The sequence below is a fragment of the Hypanus sabinus genome, chromosome 1 (assembly GCF_030144855.1).
Source record: "Hypanus sabinus isolate sHypSab1 chromosome 1, sHypSab1.hap1, whole genome shotgun sequence".
NCBI classification, from domain to species: Eukaryota; Metazoa; Chordata; class Chondrichthyes; order Myliobatiformes; family Dasyatidae; genus Hypanus; species Hypanus sabinus.
Genome location: NC_082706.1, coordinates 161,704,212 through 161,719,442, shown reverse-complemented (window position 1 = coordinate 161,719,442; position 15,231 = coordinate 161,704,212). Strand labels below are relative to the sequence as shown.

General features: G+C 41.2%; 1 protein-coding gene across 7 annotated transcripts in view; it reads right to left on the bottom strand.

The window, feature by feature from the left end:
* The window catches only part of LOC132399553 (protein EFR3 homolog A-like), a 154,625-nt gene that overhangs the window by 82,451 nt on the left and 56,943 nt on the right, over nt 1-15,231 (bottom strand). For all 7 annotated transcript variants that reach the window (XM_059980036.1, XM_059980081.1, XM_059980072.1 and 4 more), the window contains one exon: nt 3,472-3,593. In XM_059980036.1, coding sequence (XP_059836019.1) covers nt 3,472-3,593 — 122 coding nt within the window. The remainder of the gene's footprint in view (nt 1-3,471; nt 3,594-15,231) is intronic.

The following is a 15,231-nucleotide window of genomic DNA, read 5'->3' as shown; positions in this document are numbered from 1 at the left end:
ACATCATGGAGCTGCATTTATAACCACTAAACCATAATGTTTTCTTACACTGGGTCAGTGTATCAGAAAGGCATTTCCCCATTTCATTGACGTAGAATCACCTATATATTTTTAAATTACATCCATTTTACCCCTTTTAATTTCAAGCAAATATTCAAATACATAAAGATAAAATAACAGCATAAATAGTTGGTCCAATTCAGGATCAGAAGTGCAGACTGCCATTACTTATCAAACACGCTACAAATCTTTGTAAACAAGATTGCTTTCAGGCTAATTTAGTTTTCCATCAATGTGGCATTTGAAGTAAAGTTTGATAATTAAGCAAACTAAGGTTGACAAATTAAGCAAAGGTTGATTAATTAAATGCTTTTCATTAACCATGACTTTATCAGCTGAATAAATGTGATGAAACAAAACTTGTTGCAGCAGAAAATTCTGCAGTGCAATCTCGTAAAATTTTTCTTCTGCATCCTCCAGAGTTTCTGAAATCCAAGCTGTTAACAATTTCACCACCACACCAAGTTATAGGAGAAATAAATGCTCAAATTTCCTAAGGAATGCTAGATAATGTAGAAGCCAAGGATTTTGTGCCCATGTCACCTAGCGAACTCTGGCGGGTTTGTAACATTGGTAATGAATATTTTAAGTATGTAACAGTACTCATCAAGGTGTTAGAAGTTAAAAATATGAGTGTAAACCACCAGCAAGCATTCCACTATTTAATAATAGAGGGCACATTATTGATTAAATAACTGAAGATTCTTGCAGATAGGATATTAATGCAGGAGTTGTCCAAAAACCCCAAAATAAGCTCGCTCCAGATTTAGACAAAGATTATAAGAGTCAAGAACCAAAAAGTCCTCAAAGAACCTACAAAAAAGCACTAGAGAATAGGTAATTAGTAAATGTTGCTTGACATCTGGTTGCTTCAGGAGGAAAGTGTCCAATATGGAAGCATTTTGCCAAGTTAGATTTGCCCTGCATCATGCATACATTTCTGAGCAAGTTTCCATCAAGAGGAAATCAACACTGCAGATGCACGGTAGTAGCTTGGGTAGATTTGCACAATGAATCTAAGTTAATTACCTAGATGATGAAAACAACAAAAAATTTTAACTAGTAACAAAATAATAAACATATGGGAACTAAAGTTGGCAATTAACCTTATTAGTGTTTCGACACTTGGGTAAATCAGAACAGACTTGTAAAAATTCCTCCATTTCATCTGTTCCCAGGATGAGGCTTTTCATTCTAGAATGAAAGACATGTCCTCCTTTTTCAAAGAAAGGTGCTTCCCTTCCTCCACCATCAACGCTGCCCTCAACTGAGTCTCTCCCATTTCATACACATCTGCTCTTATGTCATCCTCCCGTCACCCTACCAGGGATAGGATTCCTCTTGTCCTCACCTATCACCCCACCAGCCTGCGCATGCAGCACATAATTCCCCAGAACTTCCACCATCTCCAATGGGATCCCACCACCAAGCGCTCACATGTCCATTCGTCCCTCCCCACTGATCTCCCTCCTGGTACTTATCCTTGCAAGCGGAATAAGTGCTACACCTGCCCCTATACCTCCTCCCTCACTACCATTCAGGGCCTCAGATGGTCCTTCCAGGAGAGGCGACATGTCATCTTTGAGTCTGTTGAGGTCATATACTGTGACTGGTGTTCCCAGTATGGCCTCCTGTAGATCGGTGAGACCGACACAGATCGGGACACCGCTTCACCGAGCACCTGCGCTCTGTCTGCCAGAAGAAGCCGGATCTCCCAGTGGCCATCCATTTCAATTCCTCTTCCCATTCTGGTACGTCAATCCATGGCCTCCTCTACTGTCGACATGAGGCTACATGCAGGTTAGAGGAAAAACACCTTATATTCTGTCTGGGTCACCTCCAACCTAATGGCATGAACATCAATTTCTCTGGCTTCTGATAATACACCTACTCCTCCTTCACCATCCCCCATCCCCCCTCACATTATCTCCTTGTCTGCCCATCACCTCCCTCTGGTGCTCCTCCCCATTTTTCTTTCTTCCATGGCCTTTTGTTCTCTCCTATTGGATTCCCCCTTCTCCAGCCCTGTATCTCTTCGACCAGTCAACTTCCCAGCTCTTTACTTCATCCTTCCCCCTTCCGGTTTCACCAATCACCTTGTGTTTCACTCTTCTCTCCCCCCACCTTTCAAATCTACTCCTAATCTTTTTCTCTCTCCAGTCCCACCAAAGGGTCTTGGCCTGAAAAGTCAACTGTACTTTTTTTCCCCATAGATGCTGCCTGGACTGCTGAGTTCCTCCAGCATACTTTGTGGGTGTCACTTGGATTTCCAGCATCTGCAGATTTTCTCTTGTTTGAGATTTGTGCTTCAGCTTTATTTGCCTATTTTCAGTAACCAAACAGAAGTATAATGTCTCAATTTTAACTTCAATTGACTCAGTGCCACAGGGCCTACTGGGGAAAGAATCAAATGTCCATTGGTTTAGGTAAACAAAATAAAATCTGCCTCATTTCACTTCACAAGACAACTAATTTTCAGACCTGTATGCAATCAGTAATTTCTTAACTAAAGATGAGGTTGAAAATTTAGAGCATGTAATGGAAGAACCTAAAATATTCAAAAGCTGACCAAGTGTTTGAAATAATTTAGAATTCAAAGGAAAGTAAACAAGCATACGAAGACAGCGAAATGTCATAATGAAATTCTGAATAGCAGACATAAATAAATTGCATTGTGCTGATGGTACTGCTTCTGTCCCCAACCCTTACAGTGAAAAATTTAATAAATTACCTATCACCATAGCTATAGGCTTCAATTACAGTCAAAGATATGTAGGGAAGAATCCCAAAACCTAGAATACGGTTTGTAAAGTTTGTGACTCTAATGCCAATCCGAAGACTAAAAGTAGTATTAATTAATATACTTGTATACATCCAAAAGTTAAATAATCATGTACACATTCTGAAGAAAAATAAATGCTGAAAATCATTAGGTCCTAATGCAGATGAAGATTGCTTTTGCAAGTCTCTGTCAACTTGCAAATTAAACACAAAACCAGAGAACAGACTTAACATGTTAGAAGGTACTGAGATGAACAAAAATAGAAACAGTACTACTGAAACACAACTTGCGTCATCTGAATACTTTCCTGCAATAATTAGCACATTTTCCAGGGTTTAAATTAGCACCCTTATTCATCACAGAAATTTCATGTTTTAAGGGGTTTTATTTTTAAAAACTGGGATCTGCAGCTCTTGCTGTCAGTTGTGTGAAAGAGTTGTGTGAAAACCTGTCTGCATTAATCAGATCAAGATTTAACTGATGCAGAATGCCATCTGTAAAGTATTAGGAAAAATTCTTTATGGAAATTTTACTGTACCCTCTGCAAAAAAACAACATTCAATGATGGATTATATCTGAACATGAATTAAAGGATTCTAAAACAATCAGAAATAGCCTTTTGTACTCACTTAGTCCTGGTATCCAGATCATCATGATAGGAATGGCACATTGCGCTGAATCGAGACACAAAAAAATCATAGCGTCGATGGTATGAAGCAGTGTCTTCCTCGATGTTTGCAAACTTGACAAACTAGGGTAAATAGTGTGCAAGATTAATACTAGGATAGACATATACACAGATTGTTAAGATGCAATTCCTCTGCCCTAGCATTTTAGGACACGATTAATTATCTAAATAATCTACATCATTTCAAAAGATTTGAAAAGGCTAGATGTTATATGGAAGGTTCAGAAAACATTCTAAAAGAGAGACAGCACAAGGAACAGGAATCATGAATGTCCTTTGTTGATAAAATGCATGATCCAAAGAAAGAAAAACACCTTAACTTTCCTCAGCCATAAAATTGGGAACCATCAATTGTTCTTTCTAATCTGTGCCCCATTTCCCCAAAATAATCTAAAAGTTTTCGGATTAATTTATATCTTCAGAAGGCCTTTTCACTATTTCTAAATGCCTCCACTGATCAGAACCAACCAGCCCCTTGGTGCACAACCATACCAAATAATAAATATTGCAGAGCACCATCAAAAAATGTTTCCAACAAATACACTGCAACTGACTGGTATTTCTCCATGAAACTGGCAGTAACCAGAAACACAATCTGGCTTCAGTATTAATTCAATCACAAACAAGAGAAATCTGCAGATGCTGGAAATCCAAGCAACACACACAAAATACTGAAAGAACTCAGCAGGCCAGGCAGCACCATTGGAAAAGAATAAACTGCCAACTTTTCGGGCTGAGATCATTCATCAGGTATTAGTTGCAGTTTCCAAACCAAGCACAATACATATTTACAAACAAGAGAAAATCTGCAGATGCTGGAAATCTGAACAACACATACAAAATGCTGCAGGAACTCAGCAGGCCACGCAGCATCTTTGGGAAAAGGTTTCTTCCCCCATAGATTCCCCCAGCATTTTGTGTATAATACATACTAAAACCAAATTCTAGACGTGTTAAATGTTTCATTCCTGAGCTGAACATGTACTTTCATTACCTGTATAACTTGACTAAAACAATGAGCCCATGCTGAGGAACAGACAGCTTCTGTTGGAAAGTGGTCTCAGGTGAAAGGCAGGGGTCGTGTTGGAGTAGCAAATAGGTTTCTGAGGGACAAGGATGTCCCAGCTGCCACCCTCCACCCAGGACACACCCGTTTGCTCTCCAAGCCTACACCTGCTCCAACTGCCCATTGATCAAAACGCGTAGAAATTTTAACAATGCCGTGACCACGGAGTTGGGCAGGCAGGAACAGAGCCAAGTGCTGCCTCACCACACCCTCCCCAACTCAAGCAGAGGCCTGACTGCTGAGGATTCAGGCAAGTGCAGACCAGGTAGCGGGGTGGAAATGTCACCTGGGACGGCCCAGCTCGGCTCTGCAGAAGCTCATCATCTGTTACAGGTACAGGTGAGTGCTACAGGTCAGGGGTTAGAGTGTTGCAATTCCCACCCACTCCAGGATTTAAACCCATGGTTTTTCTGCTGTTTCCTCACCTCGTCACAGAGCGAGGCCATTGACTCACAGCATGGATACAGGCCCTCTAGCCTAACCTGTCCATGTTGGACAAGGCACCTATCTGGGCTAGTCCCATTTGACTGCATTTAGCCCAAAGCCCCCTAAATTGTTTCTATCCATGTACCTGACCAAATGCATTTTAAATGCTGTAATTGTACCCACCGCCTCTGGCAGCTCCTACACATATTCAGATCTCTCCCCTCTCACCTTAGACCTGCACACACATACATTTAGATTCCCTGACCCAAGGACTGTGGCCATCGGAGAACAGTACAGCACCCTCTTAAGTACCTTCTCCTATCTGCTTTCACCATCAGCCCTGGAAGCACAGGCATCAGGCATCCAGCACTCAATGGAGCCCACATTTTATTTTAAAAATGCATATTTTAAAGCCACGTCCTTCAGCACCCAAAAGCTTCATTCAGGAAAAATTGACCATGTCACCCATGCCCTCAGCCTCCATTGCTCCAGAGAAACCAGTCCGAGCACTTTTGCCCAGAGCAAAAATGGCTAATATTAGTGAGAATCAGTTTACAGTGATTGGAGGAAAGCATTACAGGGATGTCAGGGGTAGGTTTATTTTAAAAAAAAGAGTGGTAAGTGCGTAGAATGCACTAGCAGGGATGGTGACACAGGCATCTACATTAGGGAGTTATAAGAGGATTCTTCAATAGACACATGAGTGAAAGAAAAAGAGAAAGCGATGTGGGAGGGAAGTGTTAGATAGATTGATCTTGTAGATTAAAAGGCTGCACACCTTGTGGGTTGAAGGGACTGTATGGTTATACGCTCTACTTTTGCCATAATTGTGCAGAACATGTATATTATGAATAATGGTAAATATTTTTGATTATGAAACCAATCTCTAGTTATAATGCACCCAATTTTTTTTTCTTTCTAAATAGTAACACAAACTTTCTCATTGTTGAAAAGTGACTCTGCAAAAACAAAGTGCTGCTTTATGAAGTTTTTGTGCATCACATACTCCGGAGAAGTCAGACAGCATTGGTGGAGAGAGCTTAAAAGAAGCAAGTTGGGGCAGTCGGCATTTTTTGCACGCCACAGATCCTGAGGAGAGATTGGATTGTGAATAATTATTCACTTGGCAAGGGCCAATATAACAAAGATAGGTTTAGATGGAGCAGCTATTGTGTGAGTGAACCAGCGTTCGCGTGGGGAATTGATGCATTAGGACATCGAGGCTTAGGAGAGGCAGAGGTCACAAGTAGATTTTTTTTAACTTCATTATTTATTCTTTCTTCCTTTCTTTTTGCACACCTAGAACAATGAGGATGTCAGGTGTTAATAGTGAAATGCTCCTCATGTGATTTGGGAAGACAGGGAGACCTCCAGTGTCCCTGATGACTACACCTGCGAGAAGTGCATCCAGCTGCAGCTTCTATCAGACCATGTTAAGGAGCTGGAAGTGGAACTGGATGAACTCCAGATCATTCAAGAGGCTGAGGGGTTGATAGAGAAGACATATAGGGAGGTAGTTACACCAAAGGTACGGGTCACGGGTAACCAGGTGTCCATCAGGAGGGGGAAAGAGTAGATAGGCAACCAGTGCAGAGTTTAGGGGAGACATCAGGTCAAGTTTTTTTTTTGTTTGTTTGCTTGCTTGTTTGTGTTCTTTTTCTCTTTCTTTCTTTCTTTTTTAAAAACACAGAGGGTTGTGAGTGCCTGGAATGACTTGCCAGGGATGGTGGTGGAGGCTAAAACATTAGGGGTATTTAAGAGCCTCTTGGACAGGCACATGGATGAAAAAAAAAGGAGGGTTATGGGGTAGTGTGGGTTTATTAATTTTTTTAAGGATTATATAGGTCGGCACAACATGGAGGGCTGAAGGGCCTGTACTGTGCTGTAGTGTTCTATGGTTCTATAGTACCTCTGTGGACGTACCTCTCTAAAACAGCTTTGGATACTTTTGGGAAAGGGTGGGAATAACCTAGCAGAGGAAAGTCACAGCAGTCATGTCTCTGGCACAGAGTTTGGGTCTGTGGTTCAGAAGGGAAGGAAGGAAATGAGGCAAACTGTAGTGATAAGACTATTTGTTTGTTAGGGTAACAGAAGGAGATCTTGTGGAAGAGAATGAGATCCCCAGATGTTATGTTGCCTCCTGGGTGCAGGGTCAGGGACATCTTGAATCGAGTCCACATCATTTTTAAGTGGGAGGGTGAGCAGCTAAAAGTAATGAGGTCCTGCAAAGTGAGTTCAGGGAATTACATGTAACGATATAGGACAGACCTCCAGGATAGTGATTTCAAGATTGCTACCTGTGCCACGTGCCAGTTAGGCCAGAACTAGGAAGATCATACAGTTGAACATGAGGCTAAGTGGATGGTGCAAGAAGGGAGTTTCAGATTTTTGGATCACTGGGCTCTCTTCCAGGGAAGGTGGGATGTGTATAGAAAGGATGGTTTGTACCTGAACTGGAGGTAGACCAAGATCCCTTTAGGAACATTTGGCAGTGTTAGTGGGGAGTGTTTAATCTAAAGTTGCATGGGGATGTGAACTACAGTACCAGAACAGATAGAAGAGGAGCTGTGGAGAAAGATGATATTAAGCCGACAAACGAAGTCAGGAATCAAAAGGCTGAGCATGGTGGGACCAATGTTCTGAGCTTCATATACTTCAGGGCAGACAGTACTCTAGGAAAGACAGAGAGCTTAGTGCATGGATCAGCAAGTGGAATTATGACTTTCTAGGCATTAGTGAAACTTGGTTGTAGGAGGGGGAACAACTGCCAGCCCAATATTCCAGAGTTCTGTTGTTTTTGACATGATAAAGTGGGAGGGATTAAAGGGGGAGGGGTGGCAATACTAGTCAGGGAAAAAGTCACAGAGGTGCTCAGGCCAGACAGACTGGACAGCTCGTCCAGTGAGGTTTTAAGGGCAGTACTGAGGAAGACTGGTTAATGGCATATTACAGACAACCCAACAGTCCACGAGATCTAGAAAAACAACTTTGTTGAAAGATCGCAGACTGTTGCAAGAAACACAAGCTGTAATAGTGGGTGATTTTAACTTGTCCACATATTGATTGGGACTCCCATACTGCTAAACAGCTAGATGGAAAACAGTTTTGCAAATATGTTCAGGAAAATTTCATTAATCAGTACATAGTAGTCCCAACTAGAGAGAGTGCAATAGTAAATGTTCCATTAGTGAATGGAACAGGACAGGTGACATAAATTTGTGTTGGGGGATCACTTTGCATCTAATGAACATAAGGCCATCAGTTTCAAGATAATTATGGAAAAGGATAGGTCAGATCCTCAGGTTAAGATTCTAACTTGGAGAAAGGCCACTTTTGATGGTATCAGGAAGGATCTGACAAGTGTGGAATGAGACAGATTGTTTTTTGGCAAAGGTGTACTTGGTAAGTGGGAGTGATATTTTGAGAGTACAGAGTTTGTATGTTCCTGTCAGAATAAAAGGCAAGGGTAACAAGTTTAGAGAACCTTGGTTTTCCAGATATATTGAGGCCCTGATTAAAGAAAAAGGCACATAGCAGGTACAGGCAAGCTGGAACAAATGAGGTACTTGAGGACTATTAATAGTGCAAGAGAACATTTAAGAAGGAAATCAGAAATGAAAGAAGACACGAGGTTGCTCTAGCAGACAAGGTAAAGGAAAATCCTAAGGGTTTCTACAGATATATTAAGAACAAAAGTAGAGCATAAGGCGAAACTGGTCCTCTGGAAGATCTGAGTGGTAATATATGTGGGAAGCCAAAAGAGATGGGGAGAGATCTTAAATGGATTTTTTGCATCTATATTAATTCGAGAGACAGACAGTCTATGCTGCATCGCCTCACATCATTGAGGTCAAGACCCTATACATATTACGGAGCAGGTGTTATTTTTCTTGAGGCAAATTAAGATGGATAAATCACCAGGGATTGACAAGGTGTTCCTTTGGACCCTGTGGGAGGTAAGTACAGAAATTGAAGAGGCCCTTACAGAGATATTTAAAACATCCTTAGCCACAGGTGAGGTGCTGGAGAATTGGAGGATAGCTAACGCCATCCTATTGTTTAGGAAAGGCTCTAAAATTGAGCCGCAAACTACAGTCCAGTGAGCCTGACATCAGTGTTATTGGAAGATATTCTAAGGGATCGGATATACAAGTATTTGGATAGACAGGGACTGATTAGGGACAGTCAGAATGACTTTGCGCATGGTAAGTCATGTCTAACCAATCTTACAGAATTTCTTAAAGTGATTAGGTCCTGAAACGAGAGTATAGGGAGTTAGGAAGGCAGTTAAGAAGAAGGACCGCAAAGGTAGTAATCTCGGGATTACTGCCTGTGCCACGCGACAGTGAGAGTAGGAATAGAATTAGGTGGAGGATGAATGCATGGCTGTGGGATTGGAGCAGGGGGCAGGGATTCAAGTTTCTGGATCATTGGGACCTCTTCTGGGGCAGGAGTGACCTGTTCAAGAAGGACGGGTTACACTTGAATCGTGGGGGGACCAATATCCTAGCGGGGAGGTTTGCTAGGGCTACAGGGCGGATTTTAAACTAGTAAGATGGGGGGGCGGGAGACTATTTGAGGAGACTATGGGAGAGGAGGTTAGTTCACCAGTGGAGCAAGTAAATAGACAGTGTGTGAGGGAGGAAAGGCAGCTGATGGAGAAGGGATGCGCTCAGCCCGAAGATGTAGGGGAGAAGAAAGAAAAGGATAATAAATTTGAATGCATTGTTAGGGATGGAAAGAGAGGAGGAGATGGAGAGTATCTTAAATGTATCTATTTTAATGCTAGGAGCATTGTAAGAAAGGTGGATGAGCTTAAAGCGTGGATTGATACCTGGAATTATGATGTTGTAGCTATTAGTGAAACATGGTTGCAGGAAGGGTGTGATTGGCAACTAAATATTCCTGGATTTAGTTGCTTCAGGTGTGATAGAGTAGGAGGGGCCAGAGGAGGAGGTGTTGCATTGCTTGTCTCAGAAAATCTTATGGCGGTGCTTTGGAAGGATAGATTAGAGAGCTCCTCTAGGGAGGCCATTTGGGTGGAATTGAAGAATGGGAAAGGTGCAGTAACACTGATAGGAGTGTATTATAGGCCACCTAATGGGGCGCGTGAGTTGGAAAAGCAAATGTGTAAGGAGATAGCAGATATTTGTAGTAAACACAAGGTGGTGATTGTGGGAGATTTTAATTTTCCACACGTAGACTGGGAAGCTCATTCTGTAAAAGGGCTGGATGGTTTAGAGTTTGTGAAATGTGTGCAGGATAGTTTTTTGCAACAATACATAGAAGTACCGACTAGAGATGGGGCAGTGTTGGACCTCCTGTTAGGGAATGCGATAGGTCAGCTGACAGATGTATGTGTTGGGGAGCACTTCAGGTCCAGTGATCACAATAGCATTAGCTTCAATATAATTATGGAGAAGGACAGGACTGGACCTAGAGTTGAGATTTTTGATTGGAGAAAGGCTAACTTTGAGGGGATGCGAAGGGATTTAGAGAGAGTGGATTGGGTCAAGTTGTTTTATGGGAAGGATGTAATAGAGAAATGGAGGTCATTTAAGGGCGAAATTATGAGGGTACAGAATCTTTATGTTCCTGTTAGGGTGAAAGGAAAGGTTAAAGGTTTGAGAGCACCATGGTTTTCAAGGGATATTAGAAATTTGGTTCAGAAAAAGAGGGATGTCTACAATAGATACAGGCAGCATGGAGTAAAGGAATTGCTCGAGGAATATAAAGAATGTAAAAGGAATCTTAAGAAAGAGATTAGAAAAGCTAAAAGAAGATACGAGGTTGGTTTGGCAAATAAGGTGAAAGTAAATCCGAAAGGTTTCTACAGTTATATTAGAAGCAAGAGGATAGTGAGGGATAAAATTAGCCCCTTAGAGAATCAGAGTGGTCAGCTATGTGTGGAACCGAAGGAGATGGGAGAGATTTTGAATGATTTCTTCTCTTCGGTATTCACTAAGGAGAAGGATATTGAATTGTCTAAGGTGTGGGAAACAAGTAAGGAAGTTATGGAACCTATGACAATTAAAGAGGTGGAGGTACTGGCGCTTTTAAGAAATTTAAAAGTGGATAAATCTCCGGGTCCTGACAGGATATTCCCCAGGACCTTGAGGGAGGTTTGTGTAGAAATAGCAGGAGCTCTGACGGAGATCTTTAATATGTCATTAGAAACGGGGATTGTGCCGGAGGATTGGCGTATTGCTCATGTGGTTCCATTGTTTAAAAAGGGTTCTAGAAGGAAGCCTAGCAATTATAGACCTGTCAGTTTGACATCAGTGGTGGGTAAATTAATGGAAAGTATTCTTAGAGATAGTATTTATAATTATCTGGATAGACGGGATCTGATTAGAAGTAGCCAGCATGGATTTGTGCGTGGAAGGTCATGTTTGACAAACCTTATTGAATTTTTTGAAGAAGTTACGAGGAATGTTGACGAGGGTAAGGCAGTGGATGTAGTCTATATGGACTTCAGCAAAGCCTTTGACAAAGTTCCACATGGAAGGTTAGTTAAGAAGGTTCAGTCGTTAGGTATTAATGCTGGAATAATAAAATGGATTCAACAGTGGCTAGATGGGAGATGCCAGAGAGTAGTGGTGGATAATTGTTTATCGGGATGGAGGCCGGTGACTAGCGGGGTGCCTCAGGGATCTGTTTTGGGCCCAATGTTGATTGTAATATACATAAATGATCTGGATGATGGGGTGGTAAATTGGATTAGTAAGTATGCCAATGATACTAAGGTAGGAGGTGTTGTGGATAATGAGGTGGATTTTCAAAGCTTGCAGGGAGATTTATGCCGGTTAGAAGAATGGGCTGAACGTTGGCAGATGGAGTTTAATGCTGAGAAGTGTGAGGTTCTACATTTTGGCAGGAATAATCCAAATAGAACATACAGAGTAAATGGTAGGGCATTGAGGAATGCAGAGGAACAGAGAGATCTAGGAATAACTGTGCATAGTTCCCTGAAAGTGGAGTCTCATGTAGATAGGGTGGTGAAGAGGGCTTTTGGAACGCTGGCCTTTATAAATCAAAGCATTGAGTACAGAAGTTGGGATGTAATGCTAAAGTTGTACAAGGCATTGGTAAGGCCAAATTTGGAATACTGTGTGCAGTTCTGGTCACCGAATTATAGGAAAGATATCAATAAATTAGAGAGAGTGCAGAGACGATTTACTAGGATGTTACCTGGGTTTCAGCAATTAAGTTACAGAGAAAGGTTGAACAAGTTAGGTCTCTATTCATTGGAGCGTAGAAGGTTGAGGGAGGATTTGATTGAGGTATTTAAAATATTGAGAGGGATAGATAGAGTTGACGTGAACAGGCTGTTTCCATTGAGAGTAGGGGAGATTCAAACTAGAGGACATGATTTGAGAGTTAGGGGGCAGAAGTTTAAGGGAAACACGAGGGGGTATTTCTTTACTCAAAGAGTGTTAGCTGTGTGGAATGAGCTTCCTGTAGAAGTAGTAGAGGCCAGTTCAGTTGTGTCATTTAAGGTAAAATTGGATAGGTATATGGACAGGAAAGGAGTGGAGGGTTATGGGCTGAGTGTGGGTAGGTGGGACTAGGTGAGATTAAGGGTTCAGCACGGACTAGGAGGGCCAAGATGGCCTGTTTCCGTGCTGTGATTGTTATATGTTATATGATTACCAGAAAAACTGATGAAGGCAAGGCAAGTAGATGTTTGGTCAAGAAGGTTCAGTCATTGGCATTCAAGATGAGGTAGTAAATTGAATTAGACATTGGCTTTGGGGGACAGTGATAGTGGGCGTGTAGTAGACAGCGAGGAAGACTATCAAAATTTGTAGCAGGATCTCAACCAGTTGGAAGAATGGAATTTAATGCAGATAAGTGTGAGGTGTTGCACTTTGGAAGGATCAGCTGGGACCTACATGGTGAGCTGTAGAACAGAGGGATCTGGGATTATAGATACAAAGAAGGATAAAGAAAGCTTTTGGCACATTGGCCGTCATAAATCAATGTACAGTCAGCCCTCCTTATCTGCGAGGGATTGGTTCCAGGACCCTCGCGGATACCAAAGTTCGCGGATGCTCAAGTCCCTTATTCAACCTGTCTTAATGCGGTGGACCTTAGGACCCAGCAGAACCCCAGACTTTATTTAACCTGTCTCAGTACGGTGGACATTAGGACCCAGTGGCAGAGATCTGAATTCGCAGTGTTTCTGTTCATGCAAATAATCACGATTGAAAATAAAGCGGAAGTAATAAAGCTATCGTAAAGATGTGAAATGCCATCAGTCATTGGAAAAGCATTAGGCTACAATCGGTCAACAATCGGAACTATTTTAAAGGATAAAGTGAGAAAGGCTCTGCCCTGATGAAAGCTACAATTATTACTAAGTAACGCAGTGGTTTAATTATTGAGTTTTGGGGTTTTGATCCTCCACATCAACTCGGCACTGTGGAGAGTGAGCTTGGAAGTGGTCTGTCACTCAATCAAACTCAGGAATTTCCGTTCCCGAGCCCCGCACTGAAACATACGTTCTTAAGTGTTTTATATGCATAGAAAGGAAAAATATATACTATATACCAAGACAAACGTTTGACTAACTTACACTAAATAATACCGGATGTACTTGTTCCGACTTACTTAGTAAGAGAACTTCCAATTTTTTTCGATCCTGATCCATGATAACCCATGCCCATCCTCCCGCATACTTTAAATCATCTTTGGATTACTTATAATACCTAATACAATGTAAATGCTATGTAAAATAGTTATTATACTGCATTGTTCAGGGAATAATGACAAGAAAAAAAGTCTGTACATGCTCGAACAACAAGTGCTGGAAGAGCACTTCAGGGTTTTCGCGATTCGCGGTTGGTTGAATTCGCACATGCAAAATTTGCGGATAAGGAGGGCTGACTGTACTGAGTAGGGGAGGTGGAATGTTGCATTGAAATTGTATAAGACATTAAATAGGCCTAATTTGCAGTATTATGCATAGTTTCTGTCACCTACCTACACGAAAGATATAAACAAAACTGAAAATGTGCAGAGAAAATTTCTAAGAATGTTGCTTGGATTTGAGGACCTGAGAGATAAAGAACGATTGAATAGCTTAGCACTTTGTTCCCTAGAATGTAGAAGATTGAGGGGAGATTTGATACATGTATACAAAATTATGAGGGGTATAGATAGGGTAAATGCAGACGGGCTTTTTCCACCGAGATTAGGTGAGACTGCAACTAAAGGTCATTGGTTACAGGTGAAAGGTGAAGTGTTTAAGGGGAACATGAAGGGGAACTTCTCAACTCAGAGGGTATGGTGAGAGGATGGAATGAACTGCCAGTCCAAGCAGTGGATGTGAGTTCAATTTCAACATTGAAGAAATATGGATAGGTACGTGGATGGGAGGAGTATATAGGGCTACAGTCTATGTGCAGGTCAAAGGGACTAGGCAGATTAATGACTTGGCAGTGACTAGATGGACCAAAGGACTTGTTTCTGTGCTGTAGTGTTGTATGACTCTATTAACATTTTATTTGAAGGGATATAATTTGTTCTGAAATTTTCACTGGTTGTTGCGATCAACTTTAGAATGACACCTCAGTCTGCACAAAAGCTGGGCCACAGCAGTGGAGAGCTAATAATCAACATTTACTGAATATTTTATATCTCTTTTTTGTTGATATGTCTGCAATTAAATGACTGCTACCAGAGCCTGAGACTTGGAGCAGGCTCGTTATTGATATGTAGGTAGAAATAATTGGGTTAGATCCTTGCAACTTCACTGACAGACTTGAAGCTCATTTAATAGAGGGGAAAAAAATCAAGATAGGATTCCTGTACATACAGAACTATGAGGATTAAGTTTGCTCACTATGTTCATTTACTCCATAAAATTCCTGCTCAATTATGCCAAAACAGAGCACTGACTTGAAAAAAAGATGGGCCAATAAAACAAAGTTATATTTTGAACAGAGAGTCAGTGACACAATTCAATAAAATGATTCAAACAATTAGTAGGAGTATTGCAAACCAAGAGCCGCTTAAATAGTACACCAGCTACATAAATCATCATGTAAGCCAATTTATTTTATAAACCCCACAATACCTTTCAAGTATATTAAATATTTCATATTGAATTTTTTTTATTAATGAACTAGAACAGATTAGATTTTTTTTCTCAAATACTAAGATTTTGAGAGAGATTTAACCAATGAATCAGTGACAAATACATAT